The sequence below is a fragment of the Petaurus breviceps genome, unplaced genomic scaffold (assembly GCF_028583685.1).
Source record: "Petaurus breviceps papuanus isolate PSGF00001 unplaced genomic scaffold, PetGlider_PUasm1.0 186, whole genome shotgun sequence".
Lineage (NCBI taxonomy): Eukaryota > Metazoa > Chordata > Mammalia > Diprotodontia > Petauridae > Petaurus > Petaurus breviceps.
Window position 1 is genome coordinate 41398583 of NW_027185798.1, and position 14556 is coordinate 41413138.

Below are 14556 nucleotides of genomic sequence, written 5' to 3' on the forward strand. Positions count from 1 at the left end.
CATAACTTAGATACCTTTACTGAGCTTTAATCACTACCTGTCAGGGAAGAGGCCTAAAATTCATCACAAATATGGGGTTCTCAAGTTCATGAAATCTATGACCTATCAAGCCATTTATATATTATATGTTATGTTATGTTATAATATGGGCAACTGGAAGGTACAGTGGATAGAGTGCTGGGCTTGGAGTCAGGAAGACTCATCTTCATGAGTTCGAATCTGGCCTCAGACACTTACTAGCTGTGTGACCCTGGGCAAGTCACTTACATTGTTTGCCTTGGTTTCCTCATCTGTAAAACCAGCTGGAGAAGGAAATGACAAACAGCTTTCACTCACAGTTTATTTACCTCCCATAAAACTCTTGGGAGACAGAGAGAGAGAGAGAGAGAGAGAGAGAGAGAGAGAGAGAGAGAACAAGTCCATTTGTCAGAATAAATAGAAAAAGAAATTGGGGGAGTTATATAGCTATATAGCATTGGAGAATATAAAAGAATACACAAGAGTAAATAAACTTTCTTATCTAGAGCAAGATAAAATCCCAACTAAATCAAATAAAGAACAGTCCTACAGGGGAATCCATTCTCGGCAGTCTCCAAGGGGTATAGGTACTGAGGAATCAAGAGATGTTGTGGGCGGTGGAATGCTGGTTTCCCCACATGTTTGTGGCTCTAGGGAGATCTTCCATCCCTCATTCAAAAGGGAACCAAGAAAGATGGTTCTTGTGGGATGCCCCCCCCCACACTTACACAAAGTTTTATTACTGTTTCTTTCTTCTTTTTCTTCCTTTCTTCCTTCCTTCCTTCTATATTTTTTCTTGTCTTCCTTCTTTGTTCCTTCCCTCCTTCCTTTCTTGCTCTTTCTTTTTCTTTCTAACTTTCTTAAGTTTTAACATTTTTATTGATTTCTTTTATTTTTATATCACCTTCAGTTCTACATATGTCTCTTCTCCATTAACTATCCAAAAGCCATGCCTTCTAACAAACACATCAGTTAGGTCTGACAATAAATGTAGTGTTTCACATACATAGACACCCAATCTCTGTTAAAAAAAAAAAAAGAGAGAGAGAGAGAAAGAGAAAGTTTTCTCATTTCTTCTGAGGCTTAGCTTGTTTATTATAATTATGTGATAGTTTCATTTTTTTTGTTCGGTTGTACATTGTGTAGTCATTGTACATGCTCTTTTCTTGTTTCTGTTTACTTTGCATCAATTGATACAAATCTTCCCTCGCTTCTCCACATTCTTTATATTCATTGTTTCTTATAGCACAGTAATATTCATGGGTGCTGGAGTCACCTTTAATGGGCTCAAGCCTGACTGTTAAATTTTAAGTTTTTGATTGTCTAGATGTAAGAAAATGTTAATAATTCAGATTAAACTGAAAAGTATGTGTATGCTCCTTTTTTTTTTTTTTGAGAACCTGGTCGTTAAACATTTACCAGCACACTCCTGTATGCTCTATAAACATTGCTTGAGGTCTGCAGTAATGCAGTAGAATTCTTGGGGAATAAAGACTTCACCTGACAGTAAGTCTTGTGACTGTAGGATGATAACTTACACAGCACTTTAAGGTTAGCAAAGTCCTTTATAGCCATTATCTCATTTGAGGTCACAGTACTCTTGATAATATTCTATTATATTCATCCATCACTCAGTCAATAATCAATAAAAATTTATTAAACTCCTACTATGTGCCAGATACTATGCACTGTGTGCTATGATTGGTCTTTCTCTAATAGACAAATATCTACTTTGTTTCCAGTTCTTTCTTATGACAAAAAAAGTGTTGCTATAAATATTTTGGTATATATGGGAGCTTCCTATCTTTTATGTCTTTGGGGTGTGTGCATGGCAGTGGAATCTCAATCTCTGGGTCAAAGGATGTGAATTTTTTGGTCATTCTCTTAGCATAATTCCAAATCACTATCCTAAATGGTTGGACCAATTTGCTACTTTGCCAACAGTGTAATCTTAAACCTATCTTCCACAACCCCTCCAACCTTGACTATTCCCATCTTTGTCATCTCTGCCAGTTTATTGTGATCAAGCGTCCTTTATTTAGATAGCTACAGTTGGTCCATATATGGTTCTGATTTTTTTTTCCATTTTCATTGTCTACTTAAGAAATTATATAAACTGATTTCAACATTTAAAGCCCTCCACAATCTGAAATCAACCCACCTTCCCAGCATTGTCTCATACTGTCCCCCTGCATTCCGAACAAATTATATTACTCTCCACCCTCTGTTCTCATTCTGCCCTTTTTAGTCCTTCAGCTTTCTCTTCTCTCTCATGCCTGGATAGACCTCTTTTCCCATGGGCTTCTTTTGAAACTTCTCCCTAGATTCAAAGCCCAACTCAGGCACAGTCTCTTCCATGAAACCTTCTCTTACCCTCTCTGGATGAAAGCAGTTACTTCCTCCTCAAATTGTTCATAATACTTTGACCTGGAACTCTCCTTTTCCAGCTCATTTTACAGATGAGGAAACTGAGGCAAACAGACTTAAGTGACTTGCCCAGGATCACGCAGCTAGTGAGTGTCTGAGGCCATATTCGAACTCTTAAAGATGTCCTCCTGAGTTGAAGCCCAGTATGCACTACACCACCTGGTTGCCCTAAACTCTCACTGTATACTTTTAAATTGCTTTTCCAAAAGATTGTGCCTTATGCATTGCATCTGATAGTCACTGAACCTTAAGTTTTGTATGGCAGTTATAAAATTGCTAATAAGCTAATAAAATGTGCATTTAAAAAAAGGAATTAGTGTTATAGGGAGAATTCTGTTGGATTAGCTAGGTCCCAAGTTCAAATTCTGGTTCTTCCACTTAGCACTTATATGATCTTGGATAAATCATTTAACCCCTCCAGGCTTGTATTTCTTCATCTGTAAAATTAGGACATTGGAGTATATGACCTCTAAAGATGCTTCTCACTCTCAGTCCATGACTCCATAATAAATGCTTGTTAAACTGAGTTCACAGCTCCACCAACAATGTAATAACATTCCTGTCACCCACAGCCCTGACTATTAAATTTTATTGTTTGGAACTCTCTTTATTAATTTCATGGGAATAATAAGGTGGTGTCATTCTAATTTGTATTTCTCTGATTATTAAAGAGTCTGAAGAAGTTTTAAAGTGATAACTACCAGTTTGTAATCCCTAAAAGAAACCCCTCCTTAGCTTTTTGTTCATTGATAACACTAGGAAATAGATATTGCATAAATTTGCATCAGTTTCTTTTAGATTCTGCATTTTTTAGATTTTTTTTTCAAAAATAACTCATTTGGCATTTTTTTTTTTTTCAAAAATAAGGAGGGGCAGCTAGGTGGTGCAATGAATAGAGAACCGATCCTGGAGTGAGGAGGACCTGAGTTCAAATTTGACCTCAGATACTTAACACTTACTAAGCTGTGTGACCTTGGGCAAGTCATTTAACCCCTATTACCCTGCCTTTCCCCCTGCAAAAAGACCAATGAATGAATGAATGAATACATACATACATAAGATGGAAATAGTTAAGGTTGGAGGGGTTGTGGAAAACAGGCTTAAGATCACGCTGTTTGCAAGCATTTTTCCTACTGTACTTTTTTCCTTTTGGTTTTGTATACACTTTGTGTGTGTGTAAAATCCCTTTACTTTTAATCAGATTAATTTGTTTTGTGCTTTTTTTGTATGAAGTCTTTTTTAAAAATCAAATACTTTTATCCCCAGTAAAATGATAATTTTTATTTTCTCCACAAATAGAATAATTATTTTTTCTCTAAGTTTTTAATATAAAAAAATTATTGAGGTCATCAGTACCATTGAACAATTGATGCTTAGTAAATGCTTGCTTGATAGTGGTCTAGTATAGAGCATTAGGGCAACCAGTTGGCCCACTGGATAGAGTTCTAGGCCTGGAAGAGGGAACACTCATTTTCCTAGGTTCAAATCTGACCTCAGACACTTACCAGCTGTGTGACCCTGGCCAAGTCACTTAATACTGTTTGCCTCAGTTTCCTCACCTGCAAAATGAGCTGGAGAAGGAAATGGCAAACCACTTCAGTATCTCTGCCAAGAAAATGCCAAATAGGGTCAGGAAGAGTCTGACATGACTGAAAACGACTGAAACAACAACAGTGGTGATTTTGGCACAAGATCAGTTTGTGAGGGAAATATGCAGGTAACATGCAGGACCAGAGAGCATGCATAGCAAACATACGTGACCAGATACACGTCAAGAATGAGTAGGAACAGGGAACACTGGGAGCAAGAGCGACTCCTTTCAACACATGTCTTCTGGTGATTCTCCAACTCCCTCAGTCCAAACTCGTATCTAAATTATGGTCTGAAATTCCTTTAAACTACACTCATACTCCTGGGTACGCAGTCTTGGGCATCTCCTCGTCATCTCGGGGGACTCTACTTTAGCAAATACTGAAAAGGGACTGTGTGTGAAGAGTTAGAAGTGCCAGAGTGAAGAGTTTCTTTTCAACCCCCATAATACCCCTAGTTGCCATGCAAACCAACTTTGGGAACAAGTTGACTAGGGCTGTGGGAAACTGCTGAGGCTGGTAACCTCCCCCCCCCTTTTTCCTCCCCATTGCTGCACTCCCTATCACTAAATAACAAAACTCAGTTAACTGGGGTTGATGGGGCTTTGTCCCAGGGCACTGACATCCAGGGGGCCTTTCTTCCCATTCCCTTGCATCGCCTTACAACTCTTGAGTTGGTCCACACCGCTAAGCAGAGCAGGTGTTTCTGGGTTTTCATTGCCAGTGCCTATAGACACGGTGTTATTCTCTTAGGTCAGCCTTCCACATTGCCCCTGCCCCCTACCCTCATGTCTTGGTGTGATAGCACCCATGCTTGGACTGTTCTCTGACTGCCCTTTGTTACTGCACCCCTCCCTTCCCCAATGCTGACCTCACTCAACTTTTTTCCCAGAAGAAATCATTCCTAATTATGGTCCTGTATGCAGCTCATCCTTCCTGAAATGTGTCACCCGGAACTGCAGATGTGGCCTGACCAGATCAGAGCCCAGCAGACTATCTCCTCCCTAGTCCCGGATACTAAAGATGCCTCTAAGATTGCATTTGCTAGGGGCGGCCAGGTAGCACAGTGCATAAGAGCACCGGCCCCAGAGTCGGGATGACCTGGGATAGAATCCGGGCTCAGAAACTTAGCACCCATCCAGAAACACCTGACCATGTAACCTTGAGCAAGTTACTTACCCCCGATTGCTTTAAAAAAAAAAAATTGCATTTACTTTTTTTGGATTCCGCCTCAGCTGTTGACTCACTGAGCTTGCTGGTGAGTTTCGGGTTTTTTTAATCCCATTTTTTTTTTCCAGATGTACTGACATTTAGCCACATAATCCCATCCTGTATTCGCAAAGTTGATTTTCAAAAGTGAATGTAAAGCTTTACATTCATCCCTATTACATCTTATCTAAGATCTACTCAGTGTTCTCTCCAGCCTTTCGAATCTTGACTGTCATTTTTTACAAAACTCTAGCTCTTACACATTCTTCTTTTCTGAATCATTTGACACGTCTTGATTTGCTGCTTATTAACATTCTTGAGTAATTTTATGTGCACGTTTCATTTTAAAAAATTTTTTACATTTCATTTTTAATAGATTGCAAGGTCATCATGGGAAAATATTCTATTTTTTTCTCTTTACTAATATTAACATACATTAATATAACATACATTACTAAGGTAAATGTTCATCCATATTCTAGAATTTCATGAAAAACAAATGAAATGAGCCAATATTTACAAATTCTCTGACTTCAGAATTATCTATTAGATTGTAGTTTTCTTGAGGGCAAGAACTCTGCCATTTTTTGTTCTGTCACTCTGTCCCCAGCGCTGAATACAATCAAATAAAGCGGGCATTGACTTTATTATCAAATTGAAAAAGTACAAAGAAAAAGTACTCTTGAATTTAAATGAAAATGAAATAAACTGCATTCCCCATAGTAGCTTAAGTAAGAAAAGGAGAAAATGAAATTTGTTGAATCACACCATGAGTTTCTCTTCTTTGTCTCAGTGACCTCATCAGCTCTCTCGGGTTTAATTACCACCTCCATACAAATGACTCACAGCCCCAGTCTCTCATCTGAACTTGAGTCTCATGTATTACCTTTGGCCTCTTGGACATTTCAAACCAGGAGTCAAATAGACATATTAAAAGAACATGGCCAAAACACAGCTCCCTGTCTTTCTCCTCAGTGCCACCCCTCTTTTGAGGGGTATTCTAAGTGACAGCTCTCTATGATTATAAATTGCCAAGAAAGTGTCATTATACATCAGTTGAGAGAGTTTCCATCCTAGGAATTCCTTATACCAGTGAAATTATAGGGTGGCCAAAAAAATTACAATTGTGACTGTTGGGGATTCTGCCATCTTTCCCAACACTCAACTTTTCAGGCTCAATATCATCTCCAACCCCTCCCTCTCACTCTCACTTGCCCCACATATTCACTTGGTCGCCTAATGCTGTTCTTTCCTCTTCCATATCTCTTGCATCTGTCCTCTTGTCTCCACTCATATAGTTATCACTCTAGCGTAGACCCTCCCTCACCATAGTCTTTAATTGGCCCCCTGCCTCTTCTCTCCCCCTTTCCAATCCACATAGCCACCAAAAAGTCCAGATCTGAACTTATCGGCCCTCTTCCCTACTCAGTAAAGTCCAGAGACTCCCTTTTATGGCTAATATCAATTCTGAACTCATCTGGCATTTAAAGCTTTCCATCAGCTTGCCCTATCCAACCTTCCAATGCTTAGGACGTAATATTTTCTACATACTCCGTGGTCCAGCTCACCGGCCTTCTCCTCACCCATGACACTTCAGTGGATTGGACCCTATACCTGGAATGCATTCCCTCCCTACCTCTACCATCTATGATGCCTGCCTACCTCCAAGACCCTGAGTGACAAAGCAACACAAAATGGCAGAGCTCCTGCCTTCAAGAAACCCACAGTCTAATAGATCATTCTGAAGCTGTAGAATTTGTAAATATTGGCTCATTCCATTTGTTCTTCATTAAATCCTAGAATATGAGTGAGCCTTCTTCAGGAGGCCTTTCTGGCTGGTCTCCTAATTGCTTTTGAATTCTCTTTCAAGAAGCCTTGTTATGTGCTCTGTATGCATTTTATATGTAATTTTATATGTACATGTTGTTTCCTCCATGAGGATGTAAGTTCCTTGAAGGGAATATCTATTCTCTCTTTTTATCTCCATTTCTCTTTGTGATGCTGTGGATCATGCCAACACTTTCCATGGGGTTTTCTTGGCAAAGTTATTGTAGTGGTTTACCATTTTCTTCTCCACTGGCAAACAGAGGTTAAGTACTTGCCCAGGGTCACACATCTAGGAAGTATCTGAGGCCACATTTGAACTCAGTTCTTCCTGACTCCAGGCCCAGCACTCTATCCACTGTGCCACCCCCTTGCCTCCAACTGGTACACAGTCAGTGCTTAATAAATTCTGGTCAATGGATTGACTGATATAATCTTCATTCAGTAAATTGCTTGTAAGTAGAATTATTTACAGAATAGAATTGATCTGAAAATATAATTTTTAAAACCTCATGTTATCTGGCATCATTATAGTAGAAATTTAAATACATTTATTAAATAAATAAATTTATTTAAAAAGGACTCTTACTGGGGCTCCACTGAACTTTTGTTTGAATGACTGAAAATCCAATGAGAAAAAAATCGAGAACCACTAATCTCATTTTATAGATAATAAAACCAACCAACAAACCACCGTCAAGCCCTGAAAATGTAAGTGGCTTGCCTAAGGTCATACCACCAGTTAATACCAGGGTTAGGACCAGAAATCAAGTCTCTTGGTTTTTTGGTCAGCTGTTTTTTTAGCAATCCTGTACTTCCACTTTATCATCAGACAATGATTTAGCTCTTATTTAAAGAGAAAACAGAGGTAGTGCAGCAGATACAAAACCAGCCTTGGAGGCAGAAATATTTAAGGGTGAATGTAACCTCTGTCATATACTGTCTGAGTGACCATAGGCAAATTAACCTCTCTGTGTCCCAGGCAACAGCTAGGTAAGGCTATAAATTGCAAAGAAAATGTCATTTTACATCGGTAGAGAGAGTTTGCAAATTGGGAATTTCCTATACCAGTGAAATTGTATGTTGGCCAAAAACAAAAAAAACAATTAAGGGAAAAGGCAGTATGTATTTTTTTTCTTAAACTCATAAAACAATAAACTTTATAAAATTAACCTATCTGTATGACACATTGGTATAGGCAACTTAGATTTAGAACAAAGGAAGGATTCTTAAGAGTTGGAGAGATGAACTGTAGCTGCAGCACCCTGGTGCGATGTTTCCTGCCTGCTTCTGCCTCACAGTTTTCATTTTGCCTCTTTTTTAGTGGTATTCCATCTTTCCTCAAGCCAAGTGCCATCTTTCCTATTTGCTTCCCTGGATGGGATAGAGGGAAGTTGATTGCAATTCCTTCCCATCAGCATTTGCTGTGCCTACAGTGACAAGTGGTTTTTTGTTTTCTTTTATCAATGATGGTCAGCTGCCCTGACAAGGGAGGCCGGGACGCTTTCCTGCCTGTTAATCAAGGCTGCACAGACAAAGCTCGAGGAAGGATGACCCGTGGCTCAGGAAGTTTTGAGTCAATTGCTATTTATAAGTCATATACAGTAGGACGTGAGCTAAGGTCTCTGTTCAGGATAGGAGGGGAAAGTTTTCAGCCAAGTCCTGCGTGTGAGGAAACGGCTAATGGGCCTAACTGAGTGAGACCTCTGTGTGAAAGGAAGGAATGTGTGAGAGTCCCTGTAAGTATTCTTTTTCTGCCTCGTCTGCTGTTTTGGTTTGAGGGAGTGGCAGCAGTGTGGGGAGAAGTTCAGGTTTGGGGCACAGAAAGGATGTTAATGGGCACTGGAACCTTCAGCTTTGTATGTGTCATTCTGGTGGCCAGACGGAAATAAAACTTCATGGTGGATTAAAGTGATCTTAACATAGAAAGGAAAATGGGACGGGCAGCCAGGGAGCCCACTTACAAACTGGTTCCTTACGCAACTGGTTACATACCTTCTTCCATTTATGTATTTTCAATTCAAGTCAACAAGCATTTATTAAGTGCCTACTGTGTACCAGGTGTCATTGGGGATATAGAGGCAAAAAAATGAAAATAGCACCTTCCCTCAAGAAATTATGTTCTACTGGGGTGGGGGCAGGAAGGGCAATATGTACACAAAATAGTATGTAGTAAGTACGGACAGTAGTCACTTGGGGAAGGGAAGTAGTAAAGAATGTGATATACCAGCAGTCATTGCAGAAGATGAAGGAATGGGGAAATTCGAAAAAGCACTTGACAAGACCTTCCAAGCTATTCATATTTATACTTATTCATAAAATAAGAGTATTATATATATTTATAAAATAAGAGCTGACATTGATAGCTTATACAGTACTTCAAGGTTTGCAGAGGTTGGGAACACAAATAGTATCATTATGCCCATTTCACAGATGAGAGAATTGAAGCTCCAAGAGGTTGTGTGATGTGCCCCTGGCCACACAGCCAGCAGGTGTGGAAGCCAAAACTCAGACCCAGACCTCCTGATCCTTATGACAACGATCTTTCTCCTATATCCTCTAGGACTCTCCTAGAGGCCTGCTTCATTGGACTCTCCTCCTAGGCAACCAGGTGGCCCAATGGATAGAGCAATAGACCTGGAGTCAGATAGGCCTGTGAATCTGTCACCAGCAACACCATGCTAGGCAAGCCACTTAACCTCTTTGTTTGCCTCAGTTTCCTCACCTGTAAAAGGGGAATAAAAACAGTACCCACCTCCCAAGGTTGTTGTGAGCATCAAAGGAGATATTTAAGTACTTACTTAGTGCCTAGCACATAGTACGTGTTATTGAAATGTTAGCTATTATTAACTATTATTACTTAACTTCTGTCTGTCTCAGTTTCCTCAACTGTAAAAGGGGGATAATAATTGCACCTATCTCACAGGATTGTTGTGAGGGTCACATGAGATAATATTTATAAAGGGTTTAAGCATATTACTTGACAAATAGTTAGTGCTTAATAAATGCTTGTTTCCTTCCTTCCCCAACCTTTCACTCACTGAGATGTATTTTTCTACATCTTTTTTTTTTCCTTTTCTCTTCTGGGTGTGATTGGTGGGGCTGGCTCTGCCACTAAAGTCATTTAACCTCTGAGTTTTATTACCTCCTGTGTAAAATGAAGGCTTTAGTCAAGATGACTTCTAAGGCTCCTTTTAATCCCAAATCTATGATAATGTGAAAAATCTTTAGGAGAAAAAAAAAAGCTGCAGATGAAATTAATTGTGTGGACTCTTATGACCAATTTCTTTTTTAAAAAAAAAGTGAGACTGTCCTGTTTCAGGAAATTAAAATTTCATTTATTCAAAAACCCTTTATACATTTGCAAAACACTATGCTAGGCTCAGAGATAAGTAAGTATAAGTATACAAAGATAAGTAAGACGTGTTCCTGCTCTTATGGAATTACACAAGGGGAAAACATAACAGAAATAAATAACCAGTGATACACAATAAGTGTAGAATAAAACAGTGCAGTAGAGATTATTATTATAAAAGTATAAGTGAGTTCCAAGGTCTTTTAATTAATTCTGATCTGCATTCATCATGTTGGGAAATGCCAAAGGTAAGGTTCTCATAATACCATTGGCACCCTCTTTCAAGCGATACCTTTAAGGACTTGTAGTATTTCACAGGCAATTGGGACATTTTTACACATGCAATGCCAGTGTACTGTTTAGGGATATGTGCCTCAGTATTTCCAAAGATCTGTGATTTTATCAACGTGTGTACTCTTTCCATTGTGTTAGTCTTTAAGAATAGCCATGGCCAAAATCACGTGCTTACTCTCAGCACACATTTTGATGATTGACCCCTCTGGCCTTAGCTAGACCTGGGGTAGCAGACATGGTTGACCTTGGGTGGTCACATCTGAACTGGAGGCATTTCTGACTTGGTAGGATATGCTGGAACAGAACCACTCTATCATGATACCTCTATACCATGATGAGGTATCATAGTAGGACTTTAGAGCATAGGAGGACATAGTAGGAAGACACTACCAAAGTAGTTAAAAATGGGAACTTAAAATTCTTTTTTTTTTTTTTTTGGTTTTACATTCTATATTTTCCTTCCCTTTTGAATAGGACAGTTCCAAGTCAAGCTCTCGGCACTTTTCTACAGAAGAATTTTTAAAAGCCATTTCAGATTGCAGATGAAATGGAAATAATACCATCATTGGGATTACAACCGAAGGGGAAGAGGATAATCTCTCCATACCAACCAGTTCTTGCAATGAAACCTTTATAAAAATTCAGTCAGTTGACATGCGCCCAACAGGGAATATGGAACTTGGCTTTTCCCGTTCAGCTGTCCAGACACTGTCAAGAAGCCATTGCAAGAACATCAAACAAAAGATCTCTCAGTGGGAAGGAAGGACTAATGGTGGATCTAATCCAGAACGCCGGCAACTGAAGGACTTTGGAGTGAAATATAACTGTAATCGTGATGTTTTTTCTAAGACAACGGCTGCTTCTGTGGGAAACAGTAAAAAGGTGGGACCTATTAACTCTCCAAATCTGGGACTGGATCTGAGGGAAGAAGAGGTCAAAAGCTGTGATCAAAGTGAGGATGAAAATGAGAGGCATGAATATGATTCAAGTTTATTTAACAATAAAGCAGAAACCACCATGGTGTGTTCTCAGGTCAAGCAGATTGAAAGTTACAAAGATGATGTTTTGAATACAGAGAATACATTGCCTCCTGGAAACTTTTATACCTCAAGAGTATTATGGAAGAAAATGGAAGCACTTCCTCCAGATAAAGTCTTGAATTTGTCCTTAGAAAGCTGTGGCTCTCCAGTGAAAGAACTGGATTTCAGAGTTCTGGAGAGGCCAAATGGGATAGCCAAGAGTTTAGAAAATGTTTACTCTGATCCTGAGGGACAAGAAGCTGGACCTTCTATAAACCCTCTGCCAAAGCCTCGTAGGACATTCAGATATTTATCTGAGTCAGACGGTATGCCACTTAAAGAGAATAACTGTAGAAGAGAGTACTGTGAAAAGCAGCCACTGGATAAATTGTTTGTAGAACCCCCTGCACCCCCTGCTCCGGGTCTTGAAACAAAGAAATATGGTGGGAAAATTAGAAGGAGATCTAAAAGGTTTGTCTCAAATCATTTCATAGATGATTATGGTTGAACTAAATGGCTTCTGACATCCCTTCCAATCCAGAGGTTCTGTCTTGCCAAGTTTTTATTTAGTATTTGCAGAGTTGTGGAATTCCATTTTCCTCTTCCTGACAGACTCAATACCATTTTCCTTCTTTTGATTACAGTCCTATTCTGAATACACTGACACTTAATTACCTGAGAGAAAATGAACTAAGTAGAACAAGAAAAAGTGGAAGGACAGGAACTAGCTAATGTACTAGCTTGGGAACAGCAGCACAGGCTAGCAGCTCTGGGCTTTTAAAAAGGTATAGCTGAAGCACATACTTGAGCTCACTCTGTGGAACATACAGAACTTAATCCCATTTTTTAAACTGTGGTTTGAACCATTCTTTTAAAAAAATGAACATGATTGCATACAGTTTTTTTGAAAGCATAAAAAATTTTTTCCCATAGTATGTCACACATAGCTATCTGCTAATGAAAACACTTTTGCTATCAAACTTGATTCTATTAACTTCATCTTTTCTTTGATCTTTACCATACTGACAGAGTGTGAGATTTGGGCAAAAAATTATTGGGAAATGTCTTCTTTTAGGAAATCCTTTGAGTTTGAAGATATCCAGCACTTTCGGAATCGTAACTCACCCAAGATCCATGAAGAACTTGGAGGAAACTCTGGATCAGCACTTTATTACACACAGTCAGAGGACAATATCTATGAGGATATCATATGTAGGTATCTACAATCTGTCTGGTTACATTTAATAAGTATGGATTTGGCAAAGCCTTAACTGTAGGGTGGTGGTTTCTTTCACAATCAGTCACTCCTTGCCCTAAAGGGGAAAAAATCTGAACCTCCCAAATGTAATTTTTTCCCCCTCTGTATTGGATTTTACAGCTGCCTTAGTCGCTGCCCAAATAGAATGTGGATCGACTTTTTACGGTATTTTGTAGCAGGGAGGTAGTGGAACCAGCTCAGCCTCAGCCTCTAAAAGCCAGTTTCAGCCTTGAAGAGCCAATTGTTAAATTTTTAGTGTGAGCGCCGACCATTCGGAAAATGGCAAACACTATAAATCGGGGCTTGATATATTGTCTTGTTGATTTAAAACTTAAGAAAATGACAGAGAAAATGTTAATAAAGCAGATTAAATTTTAAAATGTGCCCTCTGTATATACATGTGTGTGTGTGTATATATATGTGATATAGATATACATATGTATGTATATGTGTTATACATATACATGCACGTGTGTTAATGTGTATAATGTTACTTATATGTATAAGCAACCCCACTCAACCCTATAAGCTGCACAGGAGTGAACACCAGCAAACAAGGGTATGCTGGTAAGTGTTACAACCAGCTCTTGAAGCTAGCTGCCATTTCTACTACCAGCTCTCATAGCTGGTTCTTAAATGTTTGCCAGCATATCCTTACCTGTAGGTATTCACTCCTAGGTAGCTTATAGGGTTGAGTGGAGTTGCTTGGATTATAAACCCAGATCCCTTCAGCGAGGTAGAACAAGAAATTTTTGCATATTATCCAGTGGATTGGTATTTGCCTTTGCTAACTATGGTAACTCTTGATTCCTTTTAACTACTATTTTCTGTAATTTTTTGCATGTTTTTTCAAGATCCTGCCAAGGAGAATCCATATGAGGATATCAAAGTAACACCTATACCTGTGTGGAGGGCTCCTTCAACATGGAAGTTGCCACCCTCTAAAAATACTTTTAAGCCACCCAAGGTGTGTGCAACATTTGGTTCGATTGACCACAAGTAAGAAACATTAGCGCCATGTCTTTAATCCAAATGAAAGGGTTAGAAGAGTCTTCGTCAATGTGTATGAGACATGTTTCTTTGGGAATATACTTTAATTGAAGTAGGAGGGATCTCAATTGGAACTGAGGGAGACTTCCCAAGAGTTACAAAACACTATGATTCTTTTTGCCAAGAATGATTGTGGAATTCTTACTTTGGAAAATGTTAAAGAGGATTAGATCATATTTTATGGAATCCTTCCTGAATATGGAGAATACTAAAATTTTATGCCCTTTACCAATGAACTTTCTTCCCTTTCTTTAGCTTCCTCCAAAGCCTCCATTCCTCTATCGCAAGACTATGGAACTGAAGAATTCGCAAGCCTACGTACGTTCAAAGCGCACAAAAGACACGACTTTGCCTGTCACTTTAACGGAGTGGAAAATATTCCGAGCTGGAGAAGTTGCAAACAGGAAAAGAAAAAACCTCCCAAGGGTAAAGTGGATTCTAAAACCTTCCTTCTTCTTTAACACTTCAGCATTGTTCTACGAAAGACCAAAATTAAACAAACTTTTCTCTGAA

General features: G+C 39.0%; 1 protein-coding gene across 4 annotated transcripts in view; it reads left to right on the plus strand.

Moving 5' to 3' along the window:
• DENND2C (DENN domain containing 2C) overlaps positions 1-14556 on the plus strand; it is an 82891-nt gene that overhangs the window by 35191 nt on the left and 33144 nt on the right. For all 4 annotated transcript variants that reach the window (XM_069090297.1, XM_069090300.1, XM_069090299.1 and 1 more), the window contains 4 exons: positions 11191-12206; positions 12811-12947; positions 13848-13960; positions 14299-14469. In XM_069090297.1, the coding sequence (XP_068946398.1) occupies positions 11371-12206; positions 12811-12947; positions 13848-13960; positions 14299-14469 (1257 nt within the window). In that variant the 5' untranslated portion in view covers positions 11191-11370. The remainder of the gene's footprint in view (positions 1-11190; positions 12207-12810; positions 12948-13847; positions 13961-14298; positions 14470-14556) is intronic.